An 18,929-nucleotide genomic window follows, 5' to 3' on the forward strand; every position below is an offset into this window, starting at 1 on the left:
TGCCTCTGCTTCTTAACATGTAGTTCCTTCAAAACTGTTCTGTATTGCTGAATATTGCCTACTTATCAATATAATTTGCATGCTATTGCATTATACCAAGGACCATAATAATTAACTCCCCCTTCTCTGTGCCCTTGTGCCTAGTCAACCAGACAGAAGTGGACAACAACGGCATCATAATCCCAGCCACCCAGCTTGCGTACAACCTCACTGACCTGGCCCCCCAAATTCCCTACAAGTTCTACTTGCAAGCGGAAACCAGAGAGGGCATGGGAGAGATCTCTTTCCTAGAGGAGCATTCAGTGCGTGAGTCAGGTAAGTGCAGCCTTATAAATGCTTCTTCCAAAATGGAGAGAGAGAAGATACCTATATGAGGTTAAACATTGTTTCTTAAACAAGGAATGCACAATAGGTAGGATGGCCTCTCTTAACTGGCTGAACTTGTGCTGTCCTACCTGATCAATAAGAAGTAGCCAAGTTGGTCCATTAAAAAAATCGAAGTAGGAATACAAAACAAGAGCGTGGTTCTCACGATGGTTACTAGTGTAAGATATGCTTCCTACCCTAATTGGGAGCTGTGCGTGCTCCTAATTTCTGATCATCTGTGAGTGTAAAACAAGGTCAGGAGCGGGAGGGTCTTGCTTGTGTGCCATCTGGGTAGGAGGGTTTATCCTCTTACCTTGTTCCGAAGCTGGGCATGGAATCTAGGTAGGGCATGCTTGTCATACCCAAGTAAGGCTTAGCACCTGAGCAAGATCCCACACCCTGACCATGTTTTACAGTCACAGATGATCAGAAATTGGGAGTGGACGCAGCTCTCTTTAAAAAAATTTTTTCCCAGACAGTTTAGAACGTAATCTCTCATCATCTCTATCTGACTCCGTTCTTCGCATCTGTCCCTGAGAAGCTTGCTTCAGGCACAGGTATATGCTCAGTATCTTCTGCCTTGAAGACAGATGCAAAAAACTCATTTAGCTTCTTTGCAGTCTCCATATCCTCCTTAATAATCCCTTTAACTCCTTCATCTTCTAACAGACCAACCTTCTCCCTGGTGAATTTCCTGCGTCTGATGTATTTAAAGAAGTTTTTGTTATTTCCTTTGATGCTTTTAGCTAAATGTCCCTCAAACTCTCTTTTTGCATCCCTTATTGTCACCTTACATTTCTTTTGCCCGAGTTTGTGTTCCTTTCTGTTCTCTTCGTTTGGGCAGGTGTTCCAGTTTCTAAAGGAATTCTTCTTCCCCTTTATAGCTTCCTTGACTTTACTTGTTTACTTGTTAGCCATGCTGGCATCCTTCTGGACTTGGTGGTACCTTTCCTCCTTTTAAGTATACATTCTAACAGGGCTTCTATTATTGTGGTTTTAAATAAACCCCATGCATTCTGGAGTGAAGTAACTCGCCTGATTTCCCCTTTCAGTTTTCTTTTCACCAGACTCCTCATTTTAGAGACGTTTCCTCTTCTGAAATTCAAAGTGTCTGTGTTAGACTTCCTTGGCGATTCTCTCCTCGCATATATGCTGGATTTGATCACACTATAGTCACTGTTCTGTAAAGGTTCCACAACACTGACTTCTCACACCAGGTCCTGAACACCACTCAGAATTAAGTCCAAGTTCGCCTTCTTTCTGGTTGGTTCCATGACTGACTGTTCTAGGGCACAGTCATTCAATGTTTCTAGAAATTTGGCCTCTTTGTCATTACCTGACTGTGCATTTACCAGTATGTGTGAGTAATTGAAGTCACCCATTATTACAGCTCTATCTCTCTTTTGACACCTCCCTGATTCCCTTCTTCAACTCCCAGTCACTATCAGCGTTTTGATCAGGAGGGCAAAAGCACATTCCTAGTAGCACATTTCCTTTCAGGCCTTGTATTATCACCCACAGAGTTTTTGTGGAGGACTCTGGTCTTCCTAGGTTTTCTACCTTGTTAGATTCTAACCCTTCTTTAACATATAGTGCTGCTCCACCTCCAATTAGCCCTTCCCTGTCCTTTCTATAGAGTGTATAGCCAGGAATAACAATGTCCCACTGGTTCTCACTGTTCGACCATGTTTCTATTATGCCTGTTATATCTGTTTCTTTGTTAGCAACCAAGCACTCCAGCTCACCCATCTTAGCTTGGAGGCTTCTGGCATTGGCATATAAGCGCCTATACACTGGATCTCTTACCTGTTGTGGGCTATCTTTCTTATGGCCATTTGATCTCTTTGACCAGCTATCACATCCTTCTGTCTGCTCTTTACTTGGTTCTACTCTGTCCCCTTCTGGTTCATCTGAAGCATTTATACCCTCACACCCTAAGGGGTGGCATTTGCCGAACTGGATACTGCCCAGCTTCTGTCCACCTTCCTCTGCAGTGTGCAAATGTGGCCATATGGTCGGAATTCCTATTGCAGAATGTTTATGTCCATGTGGTTCTGGGGAAAAGGAAGACTTGATCCAATTTTTTTTTTTTTTTTGGTAATTTTTACAATACTTTACATGATGTATTTATTTGGCAATTGCTTATGGCTTATCCTGGGAGATCTTTGGGGTTCTATGCAATGTTTTAATAAGCTGATACTAGACTCCATGTTAGAAGAAAAGTAGCCAGCTTTTTAATTTCTGCCATCAAAGTACAAGACAAGCTGATACAATCTGCCTAATGGTTCTGAATTATTCTGAGACAACGTTTCCGTTTTTGAGTTTCCCATAGGGATGTGCACAGAACTGGTTCGGCGCTCCTTTTCTGAAGCACCAAAGTGGTTCAAAGTGCCAGCATTCGGGCCGGTTCGGAGGCTGGGTCGGAGGGGGGGGTGGTACTTTAAGGGGAAGGGAGGGTGTCTCTTACCTGCCCATCCCTGCCCCACCGCTTCTCCCCCACCGGCACTCTTCCAAAAAGCATGGGCGCGTGGCTGTAGTGTTCCTCCTTGCAGCCCTGTTCAGCATTGCTACACAAATGGCCAACATGTGTGCATGTGCGTGCCATGCACATGTGTGCCAGCCATTTGTGTGGCGATGCTGAATAGAGCTGCAAGGAGGAATGCTGCAGCCCCATGCCCATGCTTTTTCGGGGAGCGCCGGTGGGGGGGAACCAGTGGGGCAGGGATGGGCAGGTAGGAGGCACCCTCCCAGCCCATAAACTAACCCCCCCACCCTCCTGGGAGTTCACAGAACCGGCTCCGTGCACATCCCTAGTGTCCCATGGATTTCTTTTTACTGCCATTGTTTTAACTACCTAATATTTGAGTCAAATATCTTTGTTATGGCTACAGCTAAACAAATAAATTGATTGATTGATTGATTGATTGGTTTGCAAAAGTGGGGGGTAATGGGCATGTTCCAGCCACACTGTCTAAGGAAGCTTCCTTTCCCTGATAGGCTAGAGAGGGTCGTGAGCTCTATGAAAGCATCCAAGTGAGGCTTGCTTGGTGGTCTGGGCAGCTAGGAGATCTGCTTTTGTGTACTGATTGCCTTACTCCACCTTCAGCCGCAGAGGAGCTGGGTCTGTCAGTAGCTCAAACACAAGCAATTTGTGACAGCGGGGGTGGGGGTGGTGTCTAACCCCCTAGGATTGGCCTGGAGTCTCCAGGTATCATCATCAATCTCCAGATCACTATTGAATGGAATGCTGGAGATATGATGACTTTTACATTATGAAATCTATTGCAAGGGGGTGATCTGCAGGAATAGCTTCAATGAAAGTTCACAGCTCGAGCAGAAAGCCACACTAATGTGATACCACTTGCGAGGAAGACAACTAGAGACCCTGAGAGAGGGATATTCTAGGCAGACATAGCCTGCAATGCACCATTCTCTGAGTGCTGGAATCCCTCTGCGTGGGGCTGGACTTGCTCCCTCTGGATGTTTCCAGATGGAGATTATTCCATAACATAATCTCCATAAACATAAAACACTGAAGCTGATGTACTTGACTTCGAAACGTTTTATCTGCTTTTCTTTTTTTACAAAATAAACAAAGATTCTTAAGGAGAGATTATTTCATTTGAAATGGAAGTTGCTTTTGCTCATCTACACCTGATCCAGATTGTGCTTCCTCACTGTGCAATTTCACAATGCCATCTGCTGGCCATATGATGCCAATCCATGATGAAAATCGCCTCTCATGAGAGTCCCTTAAAAGTAGAAAATGCTCAATGAGGAATGGAAGCATGTCATCTGGACTGGGTGTGGATAAGCAAAAACAACTTCCATTTTCAAATGAAGCATTTCTCCATCTGGAAACATCCCCTGTCTCAACTTCTCATTTCTAAAAAGCACTATCCTAAAGACTGTTCTGTTCCCCTGATGCTTTTAGAAGATACGTTTGGGTCTTCTTCTTCTCTCTTTCCCCTGTTCCCCTTTAAAAAATGTTTTTTGATGCAGTGTTCTGGTGTTATTTGCATGCACTTTTTTCCAGGTGTTCACTGGAGTGCGGCACTAGATGGATGCAATCATGATTGATTGTCTACATGTTTTAAAAGGCATTTTCATGACTGCAAGGAGCAGAAACTCAGAGGTGGTTCTTGTATTAGTTTCTGTGGCCGTCTCCACTCGTGAGCATTGCTTACTTGCCTGCATAAGAGCTGAGAGAAGTCGCTGATCTCAGGCTGCAGTGACTGACGTTTCTAAATGTTCATGTATCAGTCACAGAAGTCAGCTCCTACCTGACATATGACTGCCAAAATGAGGGTTCAGAATCCTCCTTGAAGGCTCAGGACCTCTGATGACCAGGCAGCAGGGCAGGCAGCTCGGCCTGGGGGCAACTTCCCAAGAGAGAGAGAGCCTGGTGGAGGCCTCTGATTCAGGCAGGGCTCGCCCGTTCCCAGGAGCAGCCTCAGAATTCCACGGAGGGCGAACGTTCCACCGTGCCAGCTTCAGCTCTGTGAAGATCTTACAAAGGGAACCATTGCCTGCTGCGCCCTTCAAGGGTGCCCACAGGGCCAGCGTGGCAACTTGTAGGCTGGATAATGCATTCTCAGTGACATGATTGCGAGCCTGCTGATCTCTGTGGGCTGCCCAGGACACAAACCCATGACAAGCATTGACAAGGAACCATAGTTTCTTTTTTATTAAGGCAGGCCTCACAGTCAGTAAGTGGGTAGGACAAGCTGTGCATGCTCCCAGGTTTTAACCACTGGTGAGGGACAAACAAGGTTGAAGATGCCAGCAGAGATCATCCTCCTACCTCATTCAGCAGCTGCACTCAGCTGCTGGGTAGGAAGGAGCCCACGTACACCCCCCTGCCATTTTTCCCTCATGGGCAATCAAAAATCAGGAGTGTTCACAGCTCCTCAGACTGTTATTGAGAATGTGAACTGTCTTATTGTGTGATTGTTATTCTGCCCAGCATAGAGTGAACATGGGAAGTCGCGTTATCCCCAGGCAGCTTGATCCATCTAGCTCAGTATTGTCTGCACGAACTGGCAACAGCTTTCCAGGATTTCAGATGGGAGTCTTTTCCCAGCCCTATCTGGAGATGCCAGGGATTGAACCTTGGAGTTTCTGCATGCAGAGCCGCTCTAACACTGAGCTGCGGCCTTCCCCCATTTATAATTGCCCCCATGGTAATAATATGTCAGAGGTGGCATAATGCAAATCCCCAGGGAAGCAAAAACAACAACAACATACCCAAACCTAGAATGGACTCTTAAGACAAATTCATAGGAAGCCCGGCCATTGCCAGCTCAAAGAAAGCAGGGAGGGTTGGGCAGGGAGGAGCAGATAACAGAGCTGGAGCATTTCCAGATGGGGCTTTTATCTCACTTCTCTTCCAGAGTGGAGGGTGTGCATTCACATATCGGCCAGATTTACCCTGAAGTCCCTGCAAGCTATTGGGGAGCACTTCACACACAATTCAGGGTTGTTGTTTTTAATTGCACGTTAGAGTCTGGCCCAATGTATGTATGGGATTAAAAAATCCACTTTTTGCATCGTTTTGTGGGGGCAAATTTGAATCTGTAGTAAAGCCTCGCAGTAAACCCACTGTAAAGCCTGCTGTCCGGGGATATTCCTGGCGTGACTGAGGAGAAGAGATCAAAGGAGGGTCTTGCAAAGGCAAGGAGGCAGTCAAGAACTGGCACAACAAAGCAAGATCCGGAGTCTGTGACCTTTGCAGAGGAGAAGTCCTGACTGAGCTCCGTGGGCAAATTCTTCTGGAGAGAAAAGAAAGTCCCTATAGGAGTAGAGAAGAGTAGGAGCCAGTCCAATAGGGCAGGAGATGAGGAAAACTGCTAGGGCTCCAAGAGGCCTGTGGTTCTCAAGGTGAGAGCTGCGGTAGTTCAGGCAGCAAGCATCAAGGGCTGGTGTGGTGGTTCTCTGCTCAACTGCTGGCATTTGCTGTGGAGCACCACTGCCTAAGGGCAGCCAGGGGATCCGCTGGTCTTCCCAGGATGACAGGCAGAAGATGGATGAGCCCACGGGGTCATAGCATCCCCAGCCCTGTTGTGACTGCCTTCATTATCTTGCGTTGTCTAAGGAAGGGAGGCTTTAGGAGTCCCTTCAGGTGGCCCTTTGCTTTGCAGACTTCTGAGTGAAGGCATTGAAATGTTAATACATCCCCTTTCTTCCCTGCCTCCATGCCCAGTGAACATGTCCCTGATGAACATCAGCTTGGGTGAGACTGGGGAGAATTACACTACCATCCTCTGGATCCCGCGTCCCAACCAGCGAGACATGGAGTTTGCAGTTCACATTATGAGCAAGTCTGGTAAGAGCAAGGGGATAGGATCCAGGCTCCTCTTATTGGAGAGTTCCCTTGCTATGGGGTGCATTGTTACTGTGATTTTACAGATGGGGAGATGAGGCCATAGGAAGATAGGAAGCTACCATATACTGAGTCAGACCATTGGTCCATCTAACAGGAGTATTGTCTACACAGACTGACAGTGGCTTCTCCAAGATTACTGACAGGAGTCTCTCTCAGCCCTACCTTGGAGATGCCAGGGAAGGAACCTGGAACCTCCTGCATGCAAGCAGGCAGATGCTTTAAGATAGACACTTAAACATAGCCACCCTATGAATCCATGACTGAGCCAAGTTCTTAAAAGCCTTGTACATTTGGCAGTGCAAACTCATTTTGGCCTGTGCCTACAATGAGAATGGACCATGTTGCTGGAAGGATTCCTCCTGCCTATCAGAAAGAGACAGATTCAACCACCTGCTATTGCAAAGGTGGATTCTCTGTCCTAGTGGAATGAGAACTTTGGATTCAGAGTTTGGACTTTGAACTCAACGTTTGACCTCTGAATCTGAATGCTTGTTCTGGACAACGATTTTATCTGTTCTTGTCAAGTGATCAAATGGCATATATTGTCATCTATCACGTAAAGTGAAATGTTGAAACCAAATATTGTTTGCATTGAATGTCCATATATTTGACAAATATTAAGTGATTTGTGGAACAGGAAAATGCAAGAGGAACACTTTGAGCAGAAATCATGGGGACCAACTCATTTCAGCTCTGACACACAGACACACAGCTGCCCTTTCTGCAACAGTCATGGCCTAGAGTAGGTCAGTAGGAGACGATCCTCCATTCCTCTCCTTCAGGCAAGCAGAAGTGAGGAGGTCTGTCCTTCCCACCGACAGCTCCTTCCCAGACTCAGCGGCAGCAAAGCAGCTGTACTTGTCAGGCACCACAAGGCTAAAACTGAAAGTCCTGCCATTCAGCCCAGCTCCCTGCCACCTGCTCTTCAGGGGCAAAACTGCCGACAGTTCCAGCTGGGAGACTCGAATAATCACCCCTGGTCCTCCTCTGCGACTTGGGAGTCAGTAGGTGCTGTAGGACAACCCAGGGCCACCAAACTATTTTATTCTAGTATTATTTTCTTAGTAACTGCTCGACTCTGTCATCAGCTGGTCCAAAGGCAGCTCCAGATCAAAAGGTGCATCTGACTGCGGAGGGGCTTGACTGCAGTGTGACCTTCTCCCTCTCTTCCAAACAGACAGAGAAGACTGGCGTGATGTAGGGAAGGCCACTTCCAGTCAGGGCTCATACAGCATCCCAGACCTGGAGCCTGGCAAGCAGTATCGGGTCCGACTTGTGAAGGTCCATCGAACAGGGGATAATCAAACCATCTGGCAAACGGATGTGGAAACCAGTGGTGTGGGTAAGTGATATTGGGGGCCATGGGGGTCTCCGTCAAAACAATGGCAGCTTGGGCTGTAGTTGGATTGTTGTTTACTTACCTTCCTTATTTGGCCAGGATGTGATCCTGAGTCCTAACCTCACCTAGAAACTCTGCAGTTGTAACAATAAGTTAATGAATCATACCAAATAAATAAATGTGGCTTGTATTCTTGTTGTGCTGTACATGGAAATAGTCCCTTTACCTCTTGACTTGACTTAATCTCAGCTACCAGATAGACTGCCGACACTCAAGTGTGTGGGATACAATCCCATTTCTTTGGGGAATGAACATGAATAATTCAGCTGCATGAGCAGGGCTGATCTGGATGGAGCCACACAACCCATCCCACCTGCATGGTTCACACCCGCATGCTTCAGTGTGGAATCGCACCACACTGAAGCATGCCCCTGGGTGTGTGAAGGGGGCCACAGATGCTTAGGCTTTGACTTTGGTGAACTTCAAGCAATTGGGGGTTCCATACATGCAGAGCAGCAATTAAGAACAGCCTTCTTTGTATGCCCTTGAGGTCAGAAGTGTATGTAGAGATTGTTGCTTTAAGAAAATGTGCTTGGGATGTATCCCTCCCAGCTATGAGAATCCGGTTGTGTATCCAGTGCTTTGTATGCAGCCACACCCCGACCCAAGTTTCAAGACCCACTTGGAAGACTGTTTCTGTACTGTGTAGTATTCTGACAGATGAAACTGTGTATAGTACTTTGGTTAAAGGGACACCTGATAGAGGAACGTGGCATAGAATCTGTGCAGTTTTAAGTTTGAAGATGCTGGGCTAGTTCACACAATGATTAATTGGGTAGGGTAAGAGTCCTACCCAAGTTTGAGTGTTTCACAGGCTTCCATTTTGCAATCGTGTGCGAGCAAAAGGCAAGGTGGGAGACGGGAGAAGTGATTGTGTGCGAAGCTTCCTCCTACCTCATTAAACAGCTGGGTAGGATGGAGCCCTCCTACCCAGTAGGAGCCTCACTCGCTATCACTTCCCGTGTCTCAAACCTTGCTTTTTACAAGCACACCAGCACAAAACAGGAGTGCTCCCAGCTCCTGAAACCGAGTAGGATTCGTCTCCTACCCAGTTCCTGGACGTGTGAACTGCCCTGTTTATTACATATTAGCTGAAGCTTAGGCTTTACTGAAACAACATCTACACTTGTGAAATGCAAGGTTGGTGGCACCTTGGTGGTGGTTATTTTTAACCCAAGTAGCCAGAATATATAGAACAGTGGAGTTGTGTCTGACTTTTGGTTTGGTTTTGGATTTTTGAATGGCTAGCGGTGGCACATAGATGTTGGCTGTCTTGGCTAGAACAAAACGAAATTATTTTTGGCATGCCCCATTGCAACAGGAGGGTGTGGGGGGGATCCATTACATCCAGCTATTCTGTCACCTCTTTTAGTGTGCTTAGGAACATGCAGAGCATTTCCATATGAAAGTGGCATTGTAAAAGTGTGAAGAATGAATTGCTCCAAGAAGTATGAATTGCTCCATGTTTCCTTGTCTGTTTCATAGCTCCGACATGATAGGAAGTGGGTTGTGGTATATTGAGTCATCAGCACTAGAAGTCTGCAGCTGAAGGACTGGCTGCTTAGATCAGATCAATGTGTTAATTCACACTCTCACACATGGTTCTTCTTGCCCTTTCTTGCCCTTTGAAGCGTATCAGGTTACGGTGCCGCAATGGCAACAGAAGCCATAACCGGCAGAATTGTCTCTCTGTGCAACTCTTAACTGTGCAGCAGTTAGTCCGGCGGCAACACTGTTATCCAACAATAGCTGGAGGGCTGAAGTTTTCTAGAGCCCTGCTCTAGAAAATCACACTTGTATTTGAGTGAAGTGAAGCTTTGATTTGGGAGGACAATTTATCTTAAGCAGATATTTCACAAACTTTGTAAAAGCAGGTTCGAATCTTGAGAGCTACAGTATTCGTTGCTTGCAAACGTTGATTGCAAATTTTGCTGCTGCCGCTGCTCCTCCTCCTCCTCCTACTGCTACTACTATTAATATTACAATAAGAAGTTCCTTGATAAGCACTAGTAATGATTCTGCATCAAAGGCATTGAGTAAAACCCCTTCTGGTTCTGGTGGTATCATGTTTCCAGTTATATTTTATTGCATCAGCCCCTCTGCCAGAATGGATGAATTCATGGGCATGTCTACTACATGTAGAAATATGAGCCCACCCTGCTTCTAATGCAACACAGAGCTGTGTGGATTTATGTGCAAAAGCCATAATGGTGTCCAGTACCACTAGTCATGCTCCTATATGAGAAAGAAAAAGGGCCCACCAGCCAAATCTGAGACCAGATAACATCTTCCAACGTATGACCAAAATCCTTATCCCAATTTTTTTATGCTCCCATTTTAGTGATATTAGATATTTATATAGAGATAAATGTAGGTTATACATTTTAGACATCAGTCCTTTAGAGTATGACATCCCACCAGCACTGCGCATTCTTGATATCACGTGCTAAAATGCACAATACCTGTGCACAGAACAGATTACCGTGACTTGGTTGCACATCAGCATTCAGACAGAAAGGTCATTCACACAACTGAAAACAATGGCGGGGGGGAGGCCTGGTGGGGAGGCAAGCTCACACGGTCAAAGTTAGCAGTGAGCGGCAGAGCAGGGAGCCAGAGAAGAGAGTCCTCTGGCATCCCACAATGCACCATGCCTGGAGTGCAGTGCATTGGGAGATTTAGGAACATAGGAACTGTCACGACCCTGGTCTCTCCATGGCCATTCTCTTGTTTTTCTTCTCCCTCTTACCTCTCCCGGGCAGGGCCTCAGTTTTTGAGGGGAGGGAGTTTGGTTCACCCTCCTCCTCCAGGCTACTTAGGTCACTGTGGCAGTCTATCTTCGGAGGCCTCCACCACTCGCCCTCCAACTCCCCCTCATCACTGGCCAAGCCTGCCTTAAATTCCTCCTGACAACTTGTGCATCCCCTACCCACACCGATTGGACCTCCGCCCTGCCGTATTAGGCTGCTCTCACCCTTATCCCCTTCAGCTGTGCCTCTGTCTGCTGCTGCCTCCTCCCTCACTCGCCCCTGCCCTTCCCCCAGCCCTTCTAGCCTGGCTCCTTGGTCTTGCAGCATCTCAGCTGGCCGCTTGTCGGGCTGCTCCGCCTGGCCCCCTGACCCACCTGGGGCCTCCGTGGCCTTGGCTGCTGAGGGAATGTCAGAGCTGGTAAGGCTGGCAGTGCCCCCCGCCAGACAGGAACATAGGAAGCTGCCATATACTGAGTCAGGCCATCGGTCCATCTAGCTCAGTATTGTCTAAACAGACTGGCAGCGGCTCCTCCAAGGTTGCTGGCAGGAATCTCCCTCAGCCCTATCTTGGAGATGCCAGGGAGGGAACTTGGAACCTTCTGGTGCTCTTCCCAGAGTGGCTCCGTCCCCTGAAGGGAATATCTTGCAGTGCTCACACTTCTAGTCTCCCTTTCATATGCAATCAGGGCGGGCCCTGCTTAGCTAAGGGGACAAGTCATGCTTGCTACTACCAGACCAGCTCTCTGTCCTCACAGTCAAGCACTTTAGCTGCCTGGCTCTGTTTCTGCTTGGGCTATAGGCAAACACAACTGGTGACTGAGGTGGAAGGGCGCACTCATGCCCTTCCACCCCAGTAATAGCCTAGGGAAAACCTTGGGCTACCCGGCAGGGCAGTGCCAGAATCGGCACAAGCCACCCTACCTGGGTAGGGCTGTGCAAACCCGGGTAGGGCTGACCATGTGAACAGCCTCAATGAAGTCATTTACACAATTAAAAACTGTGTTCTACCCAAGTTTGGGAGTTGTGTGTGCTCCAATTTTGGTTGTGTGGAAACAAAGTAAAAGGAAAAGCTGGGTAGCAGTTATTGTGTGGAAGCAAGGTAGGAGGAAAAGCTGCCTAGGTCCGAACCAGGACTGAACCCCGCCCACCCCACCAGTTCTTGGTTTTTAAAAAAAAGATTAGTACCTCTAGCCCCTTCGGAGGGCTTCCTAAAGGCCACGGGGGGGGGGGGTCCGCAAAGGTTCCCCCTTCCCCCACTGGCCTTGGTAATCACCGCTGCAGCCTGTTTTATTTATTTATTTTATAAAAATGGCCTCCAAGCATGAGCAAATGGCCTCTCACAGAGACCAAGCGCATGTACAGCGGTAGGCAACATGGCCTCCGCGCCAGCTTACAGAGGCCCGAAGGGGCCAAAAATTGCATTAAAACGGGCCGTGGTGGTAAGAAAAAAAAAGATTTTTTTTTAAAAAAACCAAGCCGGGGGTAGGGGTTTGAAGGGGGGCCAGACCGAACTGGTCCAGTCAAGTTCAAGTTCAGTTCGCACCTGAACCAAACCAGGCCAGCCGGTTCCATGTACACCCCTAACGTAGGGCTGCCTTTGTATGTAGTCCAGAAACTACAATTGGTACAGAATACAGGAGCCAGACTGGTCTCTGGGTTTACCCTAAGGACCCATATAACACCGATTCTAAAAGAACTGCACTGGCTGCCAATAGGTTTCCGAACGAAATATGAAGTGCTAGTTATTACCTATAAGGCCCTTAATGGCTTAGGTCCAGGGTATTTAAGAGAGTGCCTTCTCTGTCGTGAACCCTGTCACCTATTAAGATCATCTGGAGAGGTCCAATTACGGGTGTTGAAGACTCGTTTGGTGGCAACTCTGGACCGGGCCTTTTCTGTGGCTGCCCCAGGGTTTTGGAACACGCCCCCTGCTGAAATAAGAGCATCTCCTTCTCTGTTTGCTTTTAGGAAGACCCTGAAGACGTACCTGTTTTCCCAGGCCTTCAACTGAGATTCTATTTTTAAATTTTAATGTGTTTTTAATGTGTGTTTATCTATGATTTTTATGAATTTTAAATGTGCTATATTTTATGTTTTAATTTTGTACACTGCCTAGACATTTTTATACTAGGCGGTATATAAATTCAGATAGATAGATAGATAGACAGATAGATAGACAGACAGACAGACAGACAGAACCACATATCAGAGCACAGCGGATACAGCACTGCCCTCTCCCATTCACAAACCCTTCGTAAACCCTCATGCATGTGTATTCTCAAATAAGGTGTTTTCATTTTTGGATTCCTCAGATTTACCAACCACTTCTTTAGCAATGCACTCATTAGATCTAACAATAATAAAAACAGCAGTAACAGCAAGGATGCCCCTATATCGGGGCTATGTTCTTGTGGTGAGGGCTGCTTAGAAACAGTTGCCCATGTACTTTTGTACTGCCCTCTGTTTCGTGACTCAAGGAAAGAATTACTGACCCCTTTATTTGTTCAGTTTCCAGGAAGGTCTGACTCATTTTATCTTAATTTATGTCTCGCTGATGTTAATGAGAGTATTACAAGACTGGTTGCTAAATTTTTATATGGGGCTATGAAATTGACCTCTCGTCATGGGGTTTTATGAGACCGATTGTGTATCTTTTAGTTATTTTATGTTGAATATATGTGCCTGCTAACAGTCAATAGTTTTAATTTTGTTTGGCTTATGGCCGCAAATAAAATGATTCTGATTCAGTAACATCAAGGCAAGAATCAAGAACAACAACTATTCAGTTAAAAATGGTATCAGAAAATGGAATTTTGGCTAGGTAAAGGTTTTCTGGGAGGGAAAGATTTTAACCTACTTCTTAAAAGTCGTAAGGGGAGGCTAATTGTCCACGGGTGATTGTCTTCATGCACGAGAAACTGTATTAGCATCAGACCTATTCTGGGCAACCTTGGAATGGATTATATACGATACTGAAGCGTCTCTTCTATAGTGTTTATTAAACTGCTCCTGGAGAGGATGATATGAAGTCTACAATAGATAGCGTGTGTGGGGATTGAATTCATAGCCAGCGCTTTAGTTTATCAATTGTATTTTAGAAGACGTAGGTTTTTATTTGCCCTCTCACATTTATCCTCTCTGCATTGCCTCCCTCTCGGTTTCTTGGGCATTTTAATAGGTTTTGTGATATATTATTTATGGTTGTCGTTATTTGATGTGACATCTTTAAAAGGAGAGAGGGCTGTCTGTGATCTGACAAGTGTTGGACTCATACTTTTGGTAAGCGAGACTGGGAAGGAGACACTAAAAAGAGCTGCTTATGTCTAGGCTTTGGAAAAGAGACAGAAGGCAGGGATTTGATAACCATTTTGAAATACTTTAAAGGTTGTAGCAAATAAGATGGGGAGCTATTGTTCCCTCCTGCCACCCACAAAGGGGCTAGAAACTGCAGGTTTTTATTACAAGAGAGTAATTTTAAGAAGATAGTCTAGGTTTGGAAGCAATATGCATATCTGGTTTGTGCTAGCTTAGATCATAAGAACTCTTTGGAGGGGGGGAGATTCTAATGGCGAATCTTCCATTTCTTTTCTTTTTTGCTTTCCCTCACCTCAAGCTTTGGGAAGGGGTCGTACACACACTCTTGCCTGGTGCCTTCTTTATCACCTCTTAGGCACCAAAGGAAAACTGTTCTATTCTGTCCAGCTTCTAGCTGTGTTTAAGTCTGAGCTGCAGGCTCATAGCCATTGGTGCAGGGGGCGGGCAGCATAACTGGCCCCCATTGGTCCTAAATGCAAGCCAAATTCAGTTATTCAAAAAGTATTTGTAAAAAAATGAGCAGGGGGCCGAGAAAAATTTAGGGAGGCCAGCCCCCCCCCCTCTCACACACCCCCCCCCACCCTGTGGCTATGGATCTGCTGAACTGCAGATTGGTTGGTTGTTTCTTTTTAGCAGATGTCTATTGCTTTTTAGATGTGGTATTATTTATTAGTTGTTTTATTTGTAACATCGTTTTACGATGGAAGCCTAAGTGCCCGTGGGATTGCATCCTCGCCTTTAGCATGACTGGCCAAAAGAGGAGGAGCCATTGGGTCTCAGAACCCATGCAGGATATACCACAGATCTATGCAGCACTCTGGCCGCCCAGCCACAGCAGGAGATGGGAGAAAGACACACCAGTGGGGGCATTTATCATCACTTTGCAGCCCCACCCACACCCAGCTATAGACACTGGGATCACAGCGCCTGCAGACAGACGCCCAGCCCTCTGGGGCAACACAGGTCTCATGGACAAAAGGTCCCAGGTGCGATCCCCATTGGAAAAGCCTGAGATGGATCTGCACAGGCAAGCACTGCACATCTAAGAGACGGCCGTGTCCCTCTCTCAGAAGGGAACACCACGAAGCTCTCACAGCAAATGGCTTGCCTTCTGCTTCAGCCATCCCATCAAAGCCCCATTCAGACTTGAAGGTTGTTCACATGACCGGAAATGCTGGTGGGAAGGCAGGCACCTACCTGCCTCCTTGCACACAATCAGAATAAGTCGGAAGGCCACACTGCAGTGAGTGGCAAAGCAGGGCGCCAGAGGAGGAGGTCCTCTGGCATCCATCAAAGCACCGCCCCGGGAGTGAGGTAGGAGGCATGCACTGGTCCTCCTACCTCACTTTAGACCTTGGTAGCCCATCAGGGCCACCCAGGAGAGGAGCGGCAGGATTGGGAGCAATCCCAGGGCTTCACATGACCAGCCCTACCTGGGCTAGCCCTGTCCTACCCGGGTAGGGCTGGCTGGGAGAATGGGCTTCCTGTCTGCTAACTCCTGGCTGTAATCCTGAAAAACAAACACAAGCTCATGAATGTTTGGCCAGCAGGAACAGCAGCTGGAGTGGCATTCTTGGAATTCACCCAGAGGTGCTCTTACCCCTGGACTTCAGGGCCGGAGTCCAGGGCCTCCACACCTTCTGGGGGCTCTCAAATCCTTTTTAGTCTGTGCCAGGTGGTGTGGTTGCATTAAAAATGTGTTTAAAATACTGTGAGCGGGGGGGTCTCCAAAAGCCTTTAGGTCCAGGCTCCAAAATTACCTAGGTGCGCCTCTGAATTCACCAAGCCAAAGTAGATTATTTGGCCTGTGTCTTTTGAGTGGGAGCCACTGTTCTTAGCTGCTGAAGGAGGAAGGAGTGGTTAGCCAACACACACATTTCAGTCAAGGGACAGCTGACAATACCAGAGGAGCAGAGGAGACAGGAAAGATATTTGCAGCAATCATACTTTAGGAACATAGGAAGATAGGAAGCTGTCTTCTACCGAGTCAGACCATTGGTCCATCTAGCTCAGTACTGTCTACTCTACACAGACTGGCAGCAGCTTCTCCAAGGTTATAAACAGGAGTCTCTCTCAGCTCAGCCCTATCTCAGAGATGCCAGGCAGTGAACCTGGGACCTTCTGCATGCAAGCATGCAGATGCTCTTCCCAGAGCGACTCCATCTCCTGAGGGGAATATCTGACAGTGCTCACACATGTAGTCTCCCATTCAACTGCAAACCAGGGGAGACCCTGCTTAGCTAAGGGACAATTCATGCTTGCTACCACAAGACCAGCTCTCCTTTGATGCATAGTATCCTGCCGCCGCTGCCATTGCTTACCTGTCCAGGGTGCATTGTGCTTGCAGCCCCATTTGGGGTGGTGAAATGGCAGTTCCAACTGGCTGTTGGTGTGTGGAGCCCTCCTGGGGCAGAGTACCTCTAAGGGTCCTGAGAAGACACGTTCTAGCAAAGTGCTGTTCCCGGTCTGTGTTCTGAGGGCAGCAGGCTGCTTGTGCAAAGTGCTCTCTTCTCATGCTGCAAAATGTCATTTCTCAGTGGCTCCCATCACCGGGGTCCTCCACTGTGTGCACAATCTGAAACCCTCATGCCATGTGCCAGGTAGCCTGAGTTATGGTGTCCTTGTCCTGGGCCCACTGTGCTGTGATTGGCTGCAGAGTGAGTGTGGATCTTATACTCCATCAGAGCAGAGTGGGCAGGGTAGTCGAAGCAGGAGGCTGTGGGGTGGGGGTCAGTGGCTTTTTGCCCCACTGATTTCAGTAAGTGTTCTTGGACATATTTTGCATCCAGAGTTGTAGCAGCACTGCTCCAGTGCTATGGGCTGGAGGGGTATAGGACATGGTGTAGGTTGGCTCCTCCACATCCTCCCCACAACATGCCCACCTCTTCACCTCATTTTTCCGTGTTTCTGACCTGCTTATCCAATGGTGGTACAGACATGTAAGGTCGTATTCTACCAGCATTGCAAAGATGACAAAGGTGTGTCTTGCTTTCTGCTGGCGGAAAGAGGCATATACCAAATCCTTTGCTGCTCGAACTGTTGTGTGTGTGGTGTTGTTTTTAATCTTAGGGTTGCACCCCATGTCACTAACTGCTGCTGTAATTTATGACAGAGAACTTAACAGTGTTGCATTCTTTAACCGGATATGCGGCTATGCGAAACTGCGGTTGTCAAAAATGCAGATAACAAGAGCCGCTTGTATATAGATTTGTTTTATATCATGTGGTTTGAGTCATTTGGCAATGTGGAAAAATGAACCATCTTGCATGCTTTGAGTATTAAATGGAATAAGGCTTTCAGTTTAGGAATGTATTGCCTCTGAAAATCTATTTTTAGGCCAATACTAGAAAGCATCGTTTATCTAGTAAGTAAGTAATAAGTGTATTGTTGTGACCACAGGTCATAACATACCGGTAGCAAAACCATCATTTATCTAAGATATATAGCATGCTATTAAACTACCACTGTGAGTAGAATAAATAATCCTGTGATAAAATAGGGACAGGGCATAGGGGAACCTATGACATACAGGAATATATCTAGCAAGTTAAGAACATAAGAACAGCCTTGTTGGATCAGACCCAAGGCTTTTCTAGTCCAGCATCTTGTTTCCCACAGAGGCCCATCAGATACCTCTGGGAAGCCCACAGGCAAGAGATGAAGGCAAGAACCCTCTCCTGGGCGCTTTCCAGACTAGACCCTACAACGGGGCCAGGATGTATCTCGGAAGTGTGCTTCCACACTTCCTGTGTTGTGACACCGCAGTCCCTACGGGGACAGCAGGGTGCCGTTCACATTTCCAATGCCTTGTTGCGAATTTAATAGCTGCGAAACAGAGCAAGGATGTTGTATCTCCAGCGTGAAAAAGTTGCTGGTTTTTCAGGTTGTTAGCTGCTGTGAGACCGCGCCCTCTGCTGTTTACGACCCAAATGTGACTTGCCCAAATGGAGGCATTTTGCTGCTGTTAACCAGCTAGGCTGGAAAGCACCCTGCTGTTGCTCCACAGCAACTGGTATTCAGAGACATCTCAGTAGTCTATAGCCATCCAGACTAGTAGCCATGGATAGACCTGTCCTTCATGGAATTTATCTAAGACCCTTTTAAAGCCATCCCGTCTGGTGTCCATCACCACATTGTTCTGCTGTTTTAAAATAGTGACTGGGTAGTACATCACCCCAGAAAAATGGCATGAGATACACAATACAAACGATAATACCGTAGATGTTGGGAGTGTGAAACTGAGGTTGGTAGCTTCTTTCACATGTGGTGCACATGTGTATATATATGTTACATATGTTACATATGGGAGCCCAATGTAACAGAAAACGGTGTTCAGGTAATGTTAGAACTGGTCCCAGTTCTTTTATATATATATATTTTATATATTTGGACATATATTGAGAATTTAACAAAGGATTTTGTTAATTAATGTAATATATTATTGTGACAGCTAAATTATTGTATGTGAAGCTTCGTGCGGGGGGTTTCTGGCATACATTTGTTTGCATTTATTATTTTTATTTCTCTCACCGTTCATTTATTTTGCTACCACCAGTAAAGTTTCTGTACAACTAAGTGATCTAAGTGTATAATGGTCTAAGTGTATAATGCTGAGTAGGGCAGGTGTTCCCAACCTTGGTTCCTTCCCAGATGTTGTGGGACTACACATGGTTGGGGATGATGGGAGTTGTAGTCCAACAACATCTGGGGCTCT

At 46.7% G+C, this 18,929-nt stretch overlaps 1 protein-coding gene across 9 annotated transcripts in view; it reads left to right on the plus strand.

Moving 5' to 3' along the window:
- The window catches only part of L1CAM (L1 cell adhesion molecule), a 148,188-nt gene that overhangs the window by 114,388 nt on the left and 14,871 nt on the right, over positions 1-18,929 (plus strand). For all 9 annotated transcript variants that reach the window (XM_053303072.1, XM_053303071.1, XM_053303073.1 and 6 more), the window contains 3 exons: positions 145-315; positions 6,569-6,691; positions 7,929-8,093. In XM_053303072.1, the coding sequence (XP_053159047.1) occupies positions 145-315; positions 6,569-6,691; positions 7,929-8,093 (459 nt within the window). The remainder of the gene's footprint in view (positions 1-144; positions 316-6,568; positions 6,692-7,928; positions 8,094-18,929) is intronic.

This window comes from Hemicordylus capensis, chromosome 2, assembly GCF_027244095.1.
Source record: "Hemicordylus capensis ecotype Gifberg chromosome 2, rHemCap1.1.pri, whole genome shotgun sequence".
NCBI classification, from domain to species: Eukaryota; Metazoa; Chordata; class Lepidosauria; order Squamata; family Cordylidae; genus Hemicordylus; species Hemicordylus capensis.